Source organism: Sinocyclocheilus anshuiensis, unplaced genomic scaffold (genome assembly GCF_001515605.1).
Source record: "Sinocyclocheilus anshuiensis isolate Anshui unplaced genomic scaffold, SAMN03320099.WGS_v1.1 scaffold387, whole genome shotgun sequence".
In the NCBI taxonomy this organism is placed as follows: domain Eukaryota; kingdom Metazoa; phylum Chordata; class Actinopteri; order Cypriniformes; family Cyprinidae; genus Sinocyclocheilus; species Sinocyclocheilus anshuiensis.
Genome location: NW_015549624.1, coordinates 626045 through 640556, shown reverse-complemented (window position 1 = coordinate 640556; position 14512 = coordinate 626045). Strand labels below are relative to the sequence as shown.

Here is a 14512-nt window from a genome sequence, read left to right as displayed (position 1 = left end):
ATAAGTCATCTTCAGTAGGAAGATGGTTGAAATGTTGGTTGAAATCCAACTACATGGTGATTGTTTTAACATGATCTGACAGCTGTATTCCCACGTTGATTTCTTCAAAAATGACAATTTCCCCATGATTTACTCACCCTCAAGCCATCCTAGGTGTATATGACTTTCTTCTTTCAGATGAATACAATCAGTAAAAAAACTCAAGAATGTGAAGTCCAAAAAACTGCATCCATCTATCATAACAAGCGCTCCACATGGCTCTGAGGGGTTAATAAAGGCCTTCTGAAGCGAATTTATGCATTTTTGTAAGCCGTAATCTCTAGCTTCCACTAACTGTCGTACGCGCATTCACGAGAGAGTGACGTTCCAGCAGATTTTACTCACCCTCAAGCCATCCTAGGTGTATATGACTTTCTTCTTTCAGATGAATACAATCAGTAAAAAAACTCAAGAATGTGAAGTCCAAAAAACTGCATCCATCTATCATAACAAGCGCTCCACACGGCTCTGAGGGGTTAATAAAGGCCTTCTGAAGCGAATTTATGCATTTTTGTAAGCCGTAATCTCTAGCTTCCGCTAACTGTCGTACGCGCATTCACGAGAGAGTGACGTTCCAGCAGATGACGATTTTTCTTCAGAACGCATTTATTAACCCCCTGGATCCGTGTGGAGCATTTTTATGATGGATGGATGCAGTTTTTTGGACTTCACATTCTTGATTTTTTTTAATATAACATTTTTTAATATAACTCAGATTGCATTAATCTGAAAGAAGAAAGTCATATACACCTATGATGGCTTGAGGGTGAGTAAATCATGGGGTAATTTTCATTTTGGGGTGAAATATCCTTTTAAGTGGTGCTTTGTGCATTCCTACACTATCGACAGTATTTTTGTCGGTGAAATTTTGCTGGTGTGGCCACAACTTATTGCAAGTTTACCCATTTTATTGTTCCACAAATTTCCACAATAAACTGCCCGTGTTCTGTTCTGTTCACTAGATCTAACGCCAAAGAACAAAAAGAGAAAACCAGTGGTTACAAGCTGGCTGAGAAAGAAGAAAGCGTCTCCAAAGTATAACCTCTCAACATCTGATGAAACCTGAGCAAATTACACTTGCAGTCCATCCGTTTTTCCATCATTCACGTTTCTGTCCTTGACTCACAGGCCTAGTCGCTAGGAAACCATCTGGTTGCATGCAATATTTAGATCAAAAATGTTCAAGGAACTCTAAGGACTATTTGAGGTCTGTTCTTCTTCAACCACATTCTAATCCAACAGGACCCGAAAAACCCTATGATGACACGAGAGGAGAGTAAAAATATGTCGTTTTTATACAGTATGTAATTCACCGCATTTGTATAACCCACCAGTCGACATCAAACCTGGTGCTTTGCGAAGCAGGAGCCATCATACAATGATCTGCCAGGGTGGCCTTCCTTTGCTGTGCGCCAGCATGTGACATCTCTCTGCGCAGTGCCAAGCAGATGTGGTGGGAAAACGCAGCTTCTGCCCGAGGCAACGAGGACGTTCTGGTTCAGCGTGGATATGTGGCGGCCTGAGATGGGTAGTTATGATGTCCCCACCCTGTATTTACTATTGTGCTGTTGGACCGATTAGAGTAATGAAAGGGTACGTGCACAGCCGCGCTCTCGGTTCCCACTGAACATGCCACAGAACTGGCCTATTGTTCCCCAGCTTGCATGTAGGTTGACCTTTGACCTCTCGTTGCCTGAGCAATCATGAGACTAAACGCCCATGCAAACCCTGTAACCCGTGCATCATAATGTACCGGAATGCTCAGGCTTTCCCAGACTGCATAACGACTCAAGTGATTAGCTTGATGAACGAAAGGCTCGTTCCTGATTTTCAACATCCACCTTCACCTGCCTGTCATTTTCAAGCGATGAACGATCTGGATTAGCTGTTTGATTTGAGTTGACTCCACAGGAAGTTGATTTCCTGGGGGTTTGAGTTCTAGTGTTAGAGCTAATGGCAAAATAATGATAAAAATTATGAGTGTGTGCAACGATCATAATTATTATGATTGACTTTGGAGATATTGAAGCTATGAATTCTGAGGTCAGTTTTGGGAGATCCTGCTCAAAAGACCAGTTTCCATGATGTGTTTTTTTTTCTGGTAAAGCTGGTAAACCATCTCTGCTGAAGATGATTGACCGAAGAACCTTGGTGGTTAAGCTATTTGTTAAGCCTTCTATTTCAACCCAGCAGTTGCTGAATCTTGAAATAGACTCTCCTCTAGGCATGGGCCGGTATGAGATTTTGACGGTATGATGCAATTAGGAATCATTGGTTAAGATTTATTTACAACAGAACAGCACAACCCAGATGTTCGAATTTGTGCAACGCATTTTATGGACGACAGTTTTTTTAACCTAGAAGAGTACAAGGCTGGCTGTGCAAAGGCTATTTCTAAGAAAAAAAAGGGCGTGTTTAAGAGAGGCGGGGCATAGAGGACCTACAATAATGTACAGTATTTGAAAAATAATGTGTTTTTTGAACATTAAAGCATGTCAACATATTCTGTTACACCAAATACACAAAATAATGATCTTTAAAATAGCATCATATGACCCCTTTAAGTTCGGCCATCCTACACACACGTGACCTCTCGCTCACACCAACAGGAGGAGGAAGGTCGTGTTACTCTCTACACTGCACTCAACCTGAGGGATTCCTACATTTTCAGTCTTTGAGGAGACATGAAAAACAGCGCATACCACAGGAACGGTATAACGGAAAATATTAGCGGTTTTGAAACCGTGAAATTTTCAAACCGCGGTATACCTTGAAACCGGTAATCGGCCCATGCCTACTCTCCTCAGATGGAAAATGATAATGAAAGGCAAACAGAATGTGATTATGATTTATTCTGCTTCTTGTGCACTGCATATCTTTGTGATGAACACTGTGAATTTTGAGATACTATGTTTCATTGTATTTTTCCTCATTTTGTGTCTTAAAAATTGTTTTAGTGAAGTGAATCTTTGTGTTGTGATGATTTTTTTGTACTTATTGACATGATAAAGCACAACTTATATTATGTTATATAATATTTATTAGTAGTTTTATTTCTTTTTGTACGGTATTATAATGGGAATTGTTGTGTATAAAACTTAAATAAATCTTTATATTACTACTAATGTGGGAAATATAATTTTCTAAATTTTGACTAAAAATGTATGTAGGCTACTACTTTAATGCTGATATTAATTTAGTTTACAAACTACATTTGCAAAGCACATGAAGTAATATCTGATCATATATAATAAATTAGACTATAAATATAATTTCATAGCATTTATGTGTCACAAATAACAATAATTAATATTTTCAAACTTTTTGCATACCACGAGAACCAAGACACAATTTGAAAATTAAAAAAATACAAATACAGTAGGACAAACAAGAAACAAATTGTTAAAAGTTACAGGTTAGGAGTTAATCTCCAAAGCATCTGATGATCAGATCATGATTATGTCAGAAATGAATTGATTACATCACAAAAACTCAACTAATTTCATACTTGGAAGTCTAAAATAATCAGCAAGTCTCCACAAACTGCTTCTTTTCAAATCTAAGTAGTTTATTGTGATGTAAACAGTCTAGTAGCAGAAGACAAAAAATCACAACTTAACAATAAATATAGGTATATAACAATAAATATAAAGGTATTATGAGAGGAAATTAGTGCAAAACTGGTAAGGGGTGGATGATTAACAAAAGTGAGGCAGGGGTATTTGTAATCAAATGTGTTTTATTGGTTTATATGGGTGTCGGACCCTCGGCTCCTTTTCAATGTTTTGTTAATCACTATTACACCTGCTATAAACCTCAATCATAAATACTACTATATATAATATTATTATAGGCCTATATGTTTACTAAATAGTAATTTTAAACAAGTTTACTAATTATATAAGTTAATATAATTTAATATACTATAATATATAAACTATAATATTGTTTAGTTTACATATTAATCTTAAATTTACAAATTACATGAGATTATATCTGATGATATATAATAAATTAAATACAATATAAATTAAATTTTATAGTATTTTTGTGACCTATACTTATAATTAAATAACATTTTAACACGTTTTGCATAAACGGAACAAAAAAAAAAAAGTACAATTAAAACAAAAATATTCTGATATTTACCTTGGGTTTGTCATTCGTCTTTGTTTTATTCACACATCACGTCTAATATTTCACCTCAAGCTGTTATATAAACCATAACTTTTAAACAAAAACTTAACGGGATAACTTGAATACATACTGTGCATTATATTTTTGACGATAAAACTGAATAAGAGAAAGAAACAGGAGTGACTGAATATCATGGTGCTGTAGTTTTTGATGTTGTAAAACTTGAAGCAATGGCGTCCTCTAGTGTTCACTGACCGAAGCACTCGGATTTACAGCTGATTGTTATTGTACAGCTAATCTCTCTTAATTCATAACTACTGTAGTTTTTAATCATGTACCACCAACCCGTGCTGAAAAACAGACAGACTCTACTGGAGCGAGCGGAGAAGTTTATCTCCGATATATATTTCACAGACTGCAATCTTAGAGGAAGGTAAGCCAGTCTCTTTCTATGCATACTATTGTTTGGTTATTTAATTATTCATGTTTATGCAAATTTACTGGACCCTTTTCAGGTTAAACATACATTTTACTCTATATGTCGTTAAATAATTATTATTTAGTAGTTATTTCTTGTAAACTATTCCTTGATGGTTAATAAAAGACCTTTGACCTTGTTTACTCTAGTTGATGGTTTGTTATGAGCAGTGATTTAAACACTCATTCCCTGCATACTGTTTGGAGACACTCATCCGCTTGAATCCATCTCTGTGTTCCTGTCGGAGAAGCGTATTCCTTATTCAGAAGCTGTCCAACAAAACTTCCAGCCATGTAAAGTTGGTGACACATTCGGGCCCACGTAAGTTGCTTAAAAGGTTTACTGTCTAACAAACTGTATATAGTAGTATATTGCCTGTAAATGTTTCTCAGATGGTGGACGTGCTGGTTCAAAGTGGTCTTGAAGATCCCCGAGGCCTGGAGAGGGAAGGAGGTGCACCTGAGATGGGAGAGCGATGGAGAGGGAATGGTGTGGTGGGATCAACAACCAGTCCAGGTCAGGAGACCAAGGCCGCATCTGGATCTCATGAATGACTTGCAGAAGGTTTACGAGTGCATTCAATGCGAATTCTTTTTCAGGGTTTGACCAAAGAAGGTGAGAAGACCAGTTATGTTCTGACCGAGTGCTTGAAGGACAGTGAACCTCATGGGTATGTGGAAATCTAATAGAATAGCCTGAATTTATATGCATTTGGTTCAATCTGCATGTTTGAATCTCAATTTTCAGCATTACCCTGTACGTGGAACTTGCATGTAATGGACTTTTTGGAGCCGGGCAAGGTTCCATGATCGCTGCCCCCGATCCAAACAGGAAGTTCACTCTCCAGAAGGCAGAGCTTGTTGTTTTCAATCGAGACGTCAGAGAGCTTCTCACTGACTTTGAGATGCTAGTGGATATTGTCAAGGTATTGTCACACTTTGATGTTAAAGTTGGCTGAGAATCAAAAATATATGCACTAAATACATGTTCCTGGTCTGTTTTACACTGTGTTTGGACAGATACTAGGAGAAGGAGAGCAGCGCGGGTTCCAGGCCTTGTTTACAGCCAATGAGACTTCATTTAAAACTTCATTTGCTGCTGCTCGGAGTCTAGCTCATAAGTTTTTTGCCCAGAAAAATGGGGAGAGTCAACACGTGGTGCATGCCATGGGTCACTGCCATATTGACTCGGGTAATATTTAATAAATGTTAGTTCACTTCACTATTTATGACACAAAAAGTAGTTTTATGTTTCATTTATACAGCTAAATTTATACATGTTTCAGTATGCTAAAATGTACCCTAGCCTTCAAATTAAAAAAAAACAATCTTTTAAAGAAATTATTACTTTTTTCAGCAAGGACGCATTAACTTGATCAAAAGAAAATAAAAAAAATTGTTACAAAAATTATATTTAAATAAATGCTGTTCATATACATATGTATGTAAGTGTCCACTTATAATTATATAATCCAATTTGTGTCCACGAAAATATTAATCAGCATATTAGACTGATTTCTGAAGGAAATGGCTGCTGAAAATTCAGCTTTGCCATCACAGGAATAAATTACATTTTAAAATATATTAAAATAAAATAAAACAATTGCTTTAAATTGTAATAATTTCACATTTTTTTTAATTTTCACTATATTTCTTGGTAACATATGTGCAGCCTTGGTAAGTGTAACAGACTTTTTCATAAACATTTAAGTCTTACTAACTCCAAAATTTTCAACAGTAGGGAAACATTACAAATATTAGATCATGTTGGATGTTTTCAATCCCCTCCTCAGCTTGGCTGTGGCCATATGAAGAGACAATCAGGAAGTGTGCTCGCAGCTGGGTCACTGTGATCAGACTGATGGAGAAGAACCCAGAGTTTGTCTTTACATGCTCACAAGTATGTTTCTGACTATGCTTACAGATTTTCTTTCTTTTTAGGCACAGTGAGAAAGAACTCCCTTCACTGTGGGCGTAAACCAATGGAAAATGCTTAATAAACGTACTAAATATTGTGTTAATTCACATGTAAAAAGGTTTTTTAGGTTAGGGTACAAAACACTAGACGTCATTGTCAATGAAATGCTCTCATCAAAAGCAAACATTGTATGTTCAGGCACAGCAGTTCCAGTGGGTGAAGAGCTGGTACCCGAGCCTGTTCTCAGAGATCAAGCAATTTGTGCAGAAAGGCCAGTTTATTCCGGTCGGAGGCACGTGGGTGGAAATGGTAGGATGAAAATATTTGTGCACGTTTCTTCACCTCATTCTCTTCAGAACTAGTTAAAATATCTTTCATATTTCTTTGTATCAGGATGGCAACTTGCCGTCTGGGGAATCTATGGTCAGATTTCTTCAAAGATGAATTTGGACAGTATTGTAAAGAGGTGAGGTACCTCTATTTGTCTAAAAAATGTACATTCACTTCCTATGACTCAATACAGTTCATATATTTTCTCTACTTCGTTATCAGTGTTGATGCAGGTGCGTGCAGTAACTCATGGGCACGGTTGACCAGGTCTTGATATCTTTTGAAAATAAATCTGCAGTTTAATAGGAAAGAACAGCTTAAGAAAGAAAAACAGTGCACATCTTTTCTCTGCCAAGGCTGAGGAGGTCTTGAGAACCTGAAAGGAGGGCACATGAGGCTGTATATCTGTCAGACACAACCCACAGATGGGCCTTGAGAAGAGATAATGAAACAAAACCATTTTTACGTTTGACTCATTTATTACATTGATTTAAATAGGATCATCTTGAACTGTATCAATATAAAAATAGAAAGAGAAAGAAAATATATTCCATTCTTTCTTACCAACAGCATGAAGTGCATTAAACATTACATTGTCAGGATTTCTCTACATTGGTTTGAAAGACTAATACTTAATAAAATTATAAATATGTTATAAATTAATAAATAAAATGAAGATGAAATATTTTGTTTACCTGCATGTCATGTGAGAATTAACTGACATAAGAGAACCCTGACCATCTAAATGTGTTGTTAATTTATTGAAATATTAACTTAAAATCTCAGGAGGTATTTAATGTAAATTTATTAGATTAATAATTTGCGGATTTTAACAAGAAAACAAAAGCCTTCTAAAGAAAAAGCAATACATTGTTAATTATACGAGTGTAATTATAGCCACCTGACTAGTGGCCAGCGTGTGCAATTCCACAAAACGGAAAGATTTTCCAAACATATAAAAAGAATAATTAAGGAGAATGAATAATGATTTGCCACTGTATGAATAGAATGTAATCAGTAATAGTAGCTGTAATCTGATGCGTTTTAAAATGTAATCTAATTACAATGATTTAGTTTGTAGAATCTGATTACGTATTGTGTAATCTGTGTATAATCAGATTACCTACACAGATTCATGTATTATGCTAGTCACTGTTCTAAAACCCAAACACACACACTACTAAATCACTGTCTGCTGTACCTCACACAGTTCTGGCTGCCAGACACGTTTGGTTACTCCGCACAGCTGCCTCAAATCATGAAAGGATGTGGGATTTCTCGTTTTCTTACTCAAAAGCTAAGTTGGAACCTTGTTAACACATTCCCGGTATGTACCTACCACATCTGTACACATAAAAAACCCTTTTTGTGGTTGTTTTGATGTTTAAAAGCACATAAATCTTTCCTCTTTTCCACCAGCATAACACATTCTTTTGGAAAGGTATTGATGGGTCGCAGGTTCTCACTCATTTTCCTCCAGTAACTCCTAGATGAAGGGAAAAGTGGAAGATGTAAGTGTGTCATCATGTGATGTATCATTTGAGAGCTTCCTCTAATGAACGCCCATCTCATTTCTCCTTTCTTTGGCTCGACACAGCTGATTAACACGGTAAAGAACAATAAAGACAAGGGACGAGCCAATCACAGTGTGGTATTGTTTGGTTTCGGAGACGGGGTTGGTGGCCCCACACAACTTATGCTGGACCGTCTACGTGTTCGCGACACCGATTGTCTGCCAGTCAGTTTCCTTTTTGTCTGTCTGAGGGTGTAACACAAAAACACTAATTTGCTGCTTAGACCAGATAATATAATAAAACTAACATTAAAATGCACTTAGCCTGTGACACAAATGCATGACGTCAGTGATGAATGATTACCAGAATCGGTGGTCTTTATTTAGTCATGATGTGAGATGATCGTGATTGTGTCATCAAGGGTCCAGGTGTCAAGTCCTGATGTCCTGTTCTCTCAGCTGGAATCAGACTCATCCCTCCTCTGTACGTGGGTTGGCGAGCTCTTCCTTGAGCTACATAATGGCACTTACACCACACAAGCAAAGGTGTGTTTCCATCTCTCAAAACCCAATAGTGCACTTCCAAATTGATAAAATTAGTGAAATTGCACCTGCATTAATTTTCATTGTTCAGTGCACGATTTGATAAATAAATAAAAATAAAAATGAAAAAATAGTCAAGATTTTGCATTTAAAACAATTAATTTTGTTTCACATGACCATTTTCCATTTCTCTGACATAACAGGCTTTTTTGGTTACCATACCTTTAAGAGTGTTTAAATGACCTCAGTTATGATTGGCTAACCTCCTCTTGAAAGTGTAGTTCACAACATTATTCATCGGGGTTGGGTTTCCCAAAAGTGTTGTGAACCTAATTTCATCGTAACAACCATTGCCATCTATGGTCTCTACAATCAACTTTAGTCATGATGGTTTTGAGAAACCCAGCCCAGATATATAAAGGGAGTGATCATTTATTAATATGCCTAGTGTTCCAATATAAACATATGTCAGCGTCTGAATGATCATGCCTCCATTTAATTCTTTTTCTGTAGATAAAATTGGGAAACCGCCAATGTGAAGCTTTGCTTCATGACATTGAGGTGGCTAGCTGTCTGGCCTTGTGTAAAAGAGTTGGCTTCAAATACCCAGCAGGCAAACTTCAAGAGCTGTGGATGTAAGTGCTAATGCATCAAACACTCAAACAAGATTAGGTACTTCCCACAGACAAAACATAACATTGTTCAAATGACCTTATTTTCAGTCAACCTCAAAGATATCTCCTACTCATATCTAATAATAGGGTAAGATTTCATTAAAGTAGAGAAAGGCTCTTTGAACCACATCCCCTATTATGGTCCCTGCCTGTTTCCTGCAGCCTTGGTGAAAGTACCTAGTGTGGGCGTAGCTCAAGTCACAGAGACGGCAAAGCCTAAGGACTCCGTTTCTGTCACAATGACGGTACTTGATTCCCTTGGAATATTCCATCATTCCATGTTTTTCTTCAACCCACACATTTTCGTCATTCTGTGGGTTCTCTGTGTGATGCAGGTAGATGGGACTATTATTATGGAGAATGGTCTTTTGAAGGCCACGATAGACCAAACGGGTCGTTTGATGTCTCTGCTTTTGCTTCAAGCAAACAGGTGAGTCATAATGTAGGGCCTTCAAGAAAAGTGCAAAATCTTATAAGGTTGTTTAAGTCAAGTCAAGTCAAGTCAAGTCAAGTCCCGCAGCTCTTCGGCGTGCGCAGAGTTTAACTCTAAAAATGTGGTTCTGCCGACATTGAGCCGAAACTCACGACTGTATGCGCGCTTAGAGACAGATAGACGCGACAAATACGTACAAAAACACTGCGACTCACAAGACAAAAAACACGAACACTTTACTTACTGCAAGAAACTATGTTATGACTCCAGGGAAACCATTTCTGAGGGTTACCTCGGGAACCAGTTTGCATTGTTTGATGATGTGCCTCTGTATTGGGATGCCTGGGATGTGATGGACCACCACCTTCAGACAAGGTGAGCCTGTTTCTTGTCACTGCAGGTGGGATCAGATTCTGATCCAGTATGAACCCAGCTTTGAACTCTGTATGAACCTAAATTAAAGTCATAATCTTGATGGCAATAACTCTTACTTTCCTAGAAAGCCTGCAGTTGAGGTCATTGAGCCTGCCAAAGTGGTGAGATCAGGGGGACTTCAGGGCAGCGTCTCCTTCTCGCTAAGAATTAGTGGAAAAAGCACTATTAAACAGGAGATTCTTCTGGATGCTTGCTGCCCCTATATCAAATTCAACACGCAGGTAGCTAAGATTGTCATCTTATGTTTGATATTTAATCAACCGATTGCTCAAGAAACTTGGTGACGCATAATGGATATCTTGTTTCCAGGTGAACTGGGAAGAGTCACATAAGTTTCTGAAGGTGGAGTTCCCTGTGCAGGTGCGCAGCCCAAATGCTTCTTATGAGATCCAGTTTGGACACTTGCAGAGGCCCACTCATAGAAACACATCCTGGGACTGGGCTCACTTTGAGGTAGTGTGTACTTGGTTTAATCCTTTTTATACAAATTTCACCCTCAATCCATGCAGTTCTTGTCAAGAGTCCACTTCGTAGTAGTAGTCGAGTTATAGTCTACTGTGACCTCACCATTGTGGGCGTGGCAAAGGGCACAACAACCCAGCAAACATGCCTCTTTGGGGCCTGTGTGGGCCCACTGCATGCAGAGAATTGAGCCACATGCAGGCAGCCTGCTGTGGGCCCCGATACCGGCATGAAATACAGGGCATGTGTGGGCCCCACACTGTGGTGCATGGGTGGGGCCTGAGTGGCACAGCCCAAAGTAGGGGCTGAGTGTGGGCTGGCCCACACAAACCAGAGTGGGCCCCCACTGGGGCAAATTGTGGGACCATAACATGCCCACAGTAGGGGCTTTCACACCGGAAAAATAGTCCTATAGAACTACCGGTGACGTAAGTGTACGCGGTTTGGCCAAACACATACAAAACACCGGCTACCCGGCATTTTTAAAACATGTAAAAATTTTTAAAACATGTAAAAAATATTTACTCCACAAACATTAAACAGAGATAATGGTATTTGGCTACCTGTTGTCTGCAGCGTTCTTTTCTTAGACTCGATGATGTGTAACAATGCAAGTTGTCACAGGAGATTTAGTCAGATTTTCATGCTCTTTCAATCACGTAAATTGTGTGTTTACATTCCATCTCCGTTATCACGAAACCCACGACACAATAAAACAGCTCCGATTATGGTGTCCTCCATTCACTGGTTGTTGATGTTTGTAAATGCCGCGAATAAAGACATCGCTGTCGGCCGCTTCAGAGATCCTGCTGCCGCTGCGACTGCAACCAGGAAAACGGCCTGAGGAGGAAATTGGTTCGTGGTGCGAAAGCTCCTAGTGTGGCCCTGTCCCAAATGGAACACTTCATGTGCACTTGCGGTCTTCCGGACTTACAAAGGCCGCCGCGCGTGTGTCCGTTAAGTTCACGAGACCGTAGGGTGTCCCATTTGTCATTTTAGCGTTCAGAAGGTTGCTCGCGAGCGCCCCCTTTGTTGCCGTTATGCGCCCTTGATCCGCACCGGGGCGAGCTCCGCAGCAGACTTCTACCCAACAGTCAAAGCGGCATTACGTCAAGAAAATGCGGACTCAGAGGAAGACCGCGAGGGTTTAGGGTGCCATTTGGGACAGGGCCTGTCTACACTGTGGACTAGGTGTGGGCATACTGTGGGCTGGGAAGGGAACATGGTGGCCACAAAGAGGTGCTCATGAGAGCCCTTTAAGAACATTAATTTATAAACAGGAAACACTGTGGCAGGGTTGGGCAACTCTGGCCCTCAAGGTCAACTACAGACTTTAGCTCCAAGTTTAGTCTGTAAACTTGATGGACTTAGTGTAGCTAAAGCTACGAGTCACCAAAGTCCACAAGTACTTTGTTTAGGACACTTTGTGCCAAGTGTACATTTCAGTAACTTGTTTACTGAAAAAAAAAAAAAAACCACATTTTAAACCTGATTCTTTAGCTCAAATCAGGCTAAAAACTTAATTTTTTTTATAGTTGGTCCAGTGAATGCCCATGCACATTCTAGGCCAAAAACAATGTCAATGCCTCACCAATAGGACAATTGTCTCTTTTAATTCAATAGACTGTGCTTCCCAACACCCCCGTGTACTGAACACTGCAGTTTCTCCCATGGGTTTCTCAGCCATGTCTCCTCCTTATAACATCTGTGGTTTTATGTTCTTTTGGAAAACCTTACATAATGTATGCGTTTATTTAATAGGTGTGGGGACACAAATGGGCTGATCTGTCTGAGCATGGCTTTGGCGTGGCTCTTCTTAATGACTCCAAATATGGCTACGCGATCCATGAAAACATCATGACCTTGTCCCTGTAAGCTACCCACAGAATGAACAAACAGCAGTATCTTTCAAACACAACTACAGACAGGTCATTAAAATGTGCTATGTTTTGGCTAACATCACCTTTTTTTCCACAGATTGCGTGCTCCAAAAGCACCAGATGCCAATGCAGATATGGGTAGTCATAATTTTACCTATGCCTTGATGCCACACACAGGTTGGTACATCTTCTTGAATCTAAAAACCATTATAAATAATTTTCAGACAACCATGAATAAAACCAATGCATGTGAAAAGGACTCTTCCAGGATGCTTCGGTTATCCAGTACGCCTACAACCTGAACTTCCTGCTCCACGTCTTTCATGGCGTCATTGCTGAGCCCTGGAGTGCATTCTCTGTAAACTGTCCTGCTGTCATCCTGGAGACCATAAAACAGGTGCCCATTCATGAAATGTCCTGTCTGTGACCTCTCCTAACAGATTTTGCCCACTGTGTTCAGCACAAACTCCGTTTCCTTTTTCTCACAGGCAGAAAGCAGAGAGAATGCCCTACTTATTCGCCTCTATGAGTCTCACGGAAGCAGCGTGACTATGACTTTGTCAACTTCCCTTCCCATGCAAGAAGCATGGCAGTGAGTAAACAATTAATACTAACAATACGTCCTGATTCCAGTATTCCGGTGTCGAAGACTTCCTCTGGAATAACCTTAACGTTCAAACCCTTTCAGATCAGATCTCTTAATTATACAGTGATCCATTTAATTGCAAATCGATTATGATGGTACTTGAATCACTTGTTTTCCCCAAGTAGCTGATGTCACTTTGGAAAATTATGATATTCATACACTTTCACTTTTTAAATTCTCATAAAGTTTTTTCACACAAACTTTATTAAAAAATAATAATAATAAATTCAGTGTAAATGCATATATTTCTTTTTATTATGAAATCATTACTGAATATAAAAAGTCTGGGTGGTCCATTACAGTAGCTTGCTGACTTCACCTCTTGCTCAAAAGCTTTCTGATGATTTAGTCTGAGTGACATCATTTGGAACGGCCTCCTCGTGTGCCACTTATTTTCCGCTGTGGCTTTGCTAAAATAAAATCCAGAGAATGATTAACATCACAAGATACATCAACTCACAGAGCACAGTCGGCCTCTGTATCAAAAGACTGAAGGCATACCTTTTGTTGCGCTTTTCCTGCAGGCTACAGAATTCCTTTTAGTTTTAATCTCTTCCTCCACACGTTGGCTTTTGATTGTATTCTTTCCAGTCTTTGGAGGAACTTAAGAAAGGGCAACAATTACAGTGTAATCAGGATCTGAATACTAATAATACTGAAAGTAGCCAAATAAATAGTGAAGGTGAGATTCTGACCTTTTGAGCTTCTCTTTCCTCTTGTTTTTGCAAATCGATTATGATGGTACTTGAATCACTTGTTTTCCCCAAGTAGCTGATGTCACTTTGGAAAATTATGATATTCATACACTTTCACTTTTTAAATTCTCATAAAGTTTTTTCACACAAACTTTATTAAAAAATAATAATAATAAATTCAGTGTAAGATTTTAAATGGATTACTTGGTTCTTTTTTCCTGTCACCTCTTTGTGAAATCTTAAGAAAAAGGTAGTCAATATGGTTGATTAAACACTAGAAGTAAAAGATAAGGCCCCAAGCAGGCATTTTACACAACAACAAACATTTTT

At 38.8% G+C, this 14512-nt stretch overlaps 1 protein-coding gene and 1 long non-coding RNA gene across 2 annotated transcripts; one reads left to right on the top strand and one right to left on the bottom strand.

The window, feature by feature from the left end:
- Nucleotides 1-4508: 4508 nt before the first annotated feature.
- On the top strand, nucleotides 4509-13580 carry LOC107659466 (alpha-mannosidase 2C1). Its single transcript, XM_016448419.1, is given in 26 exon segments — nucleotides 4509-4609; nucleotides 4853-4975; nucleotides 5047-5170; nucleotides 5254-5324; nucleotides 5402-5579; nucleotides 5674-5845; nucleotides 6447-6553; nucleotides 6770-6880; nucleotides 6965-6999; nucleotides 7001-7037; nucleotides 8112-8228; nucleotides 8321-8378; nucleotides 8381-8412; nucleotides 8499-8639; nucleotides 8844-8960; nucleotides 9471-9570; nucleotides 9794-9876; nucleotides 9967-10061; nucleotides 10335-10439; nucleotides 10564-10720; nucleotides 10809-10952; nucleotides 12723-12832; nucleotides 12939-13018; nucleotides 13099-13238; nucleotides 13330-13440; nucleotides 13443-13580. Coding segments are annotated over 26 exon segments (2787 nt in total).
- Nucleotides 13581-13729: 149 nt separating this feature from the next.
- LOC107659475 (uncharacterized) lies at nucleotides 13730-14213 on the bottom strand. Its single transcript, XR_001630916.1, has 3 exons — nucleotides 14183-14213; nucleotides 13989-14090; nucleotides 13730-13897 (listed from the first exon to the last, which is right to left on the bottom strand). It is a non-coding gene; the product is annotated as an uncharacterized LOC107659475 (long non-coding RNA).
- Between the last annotated feature and the right edge of the window lie 299 nt (nucleotides 14214-14512).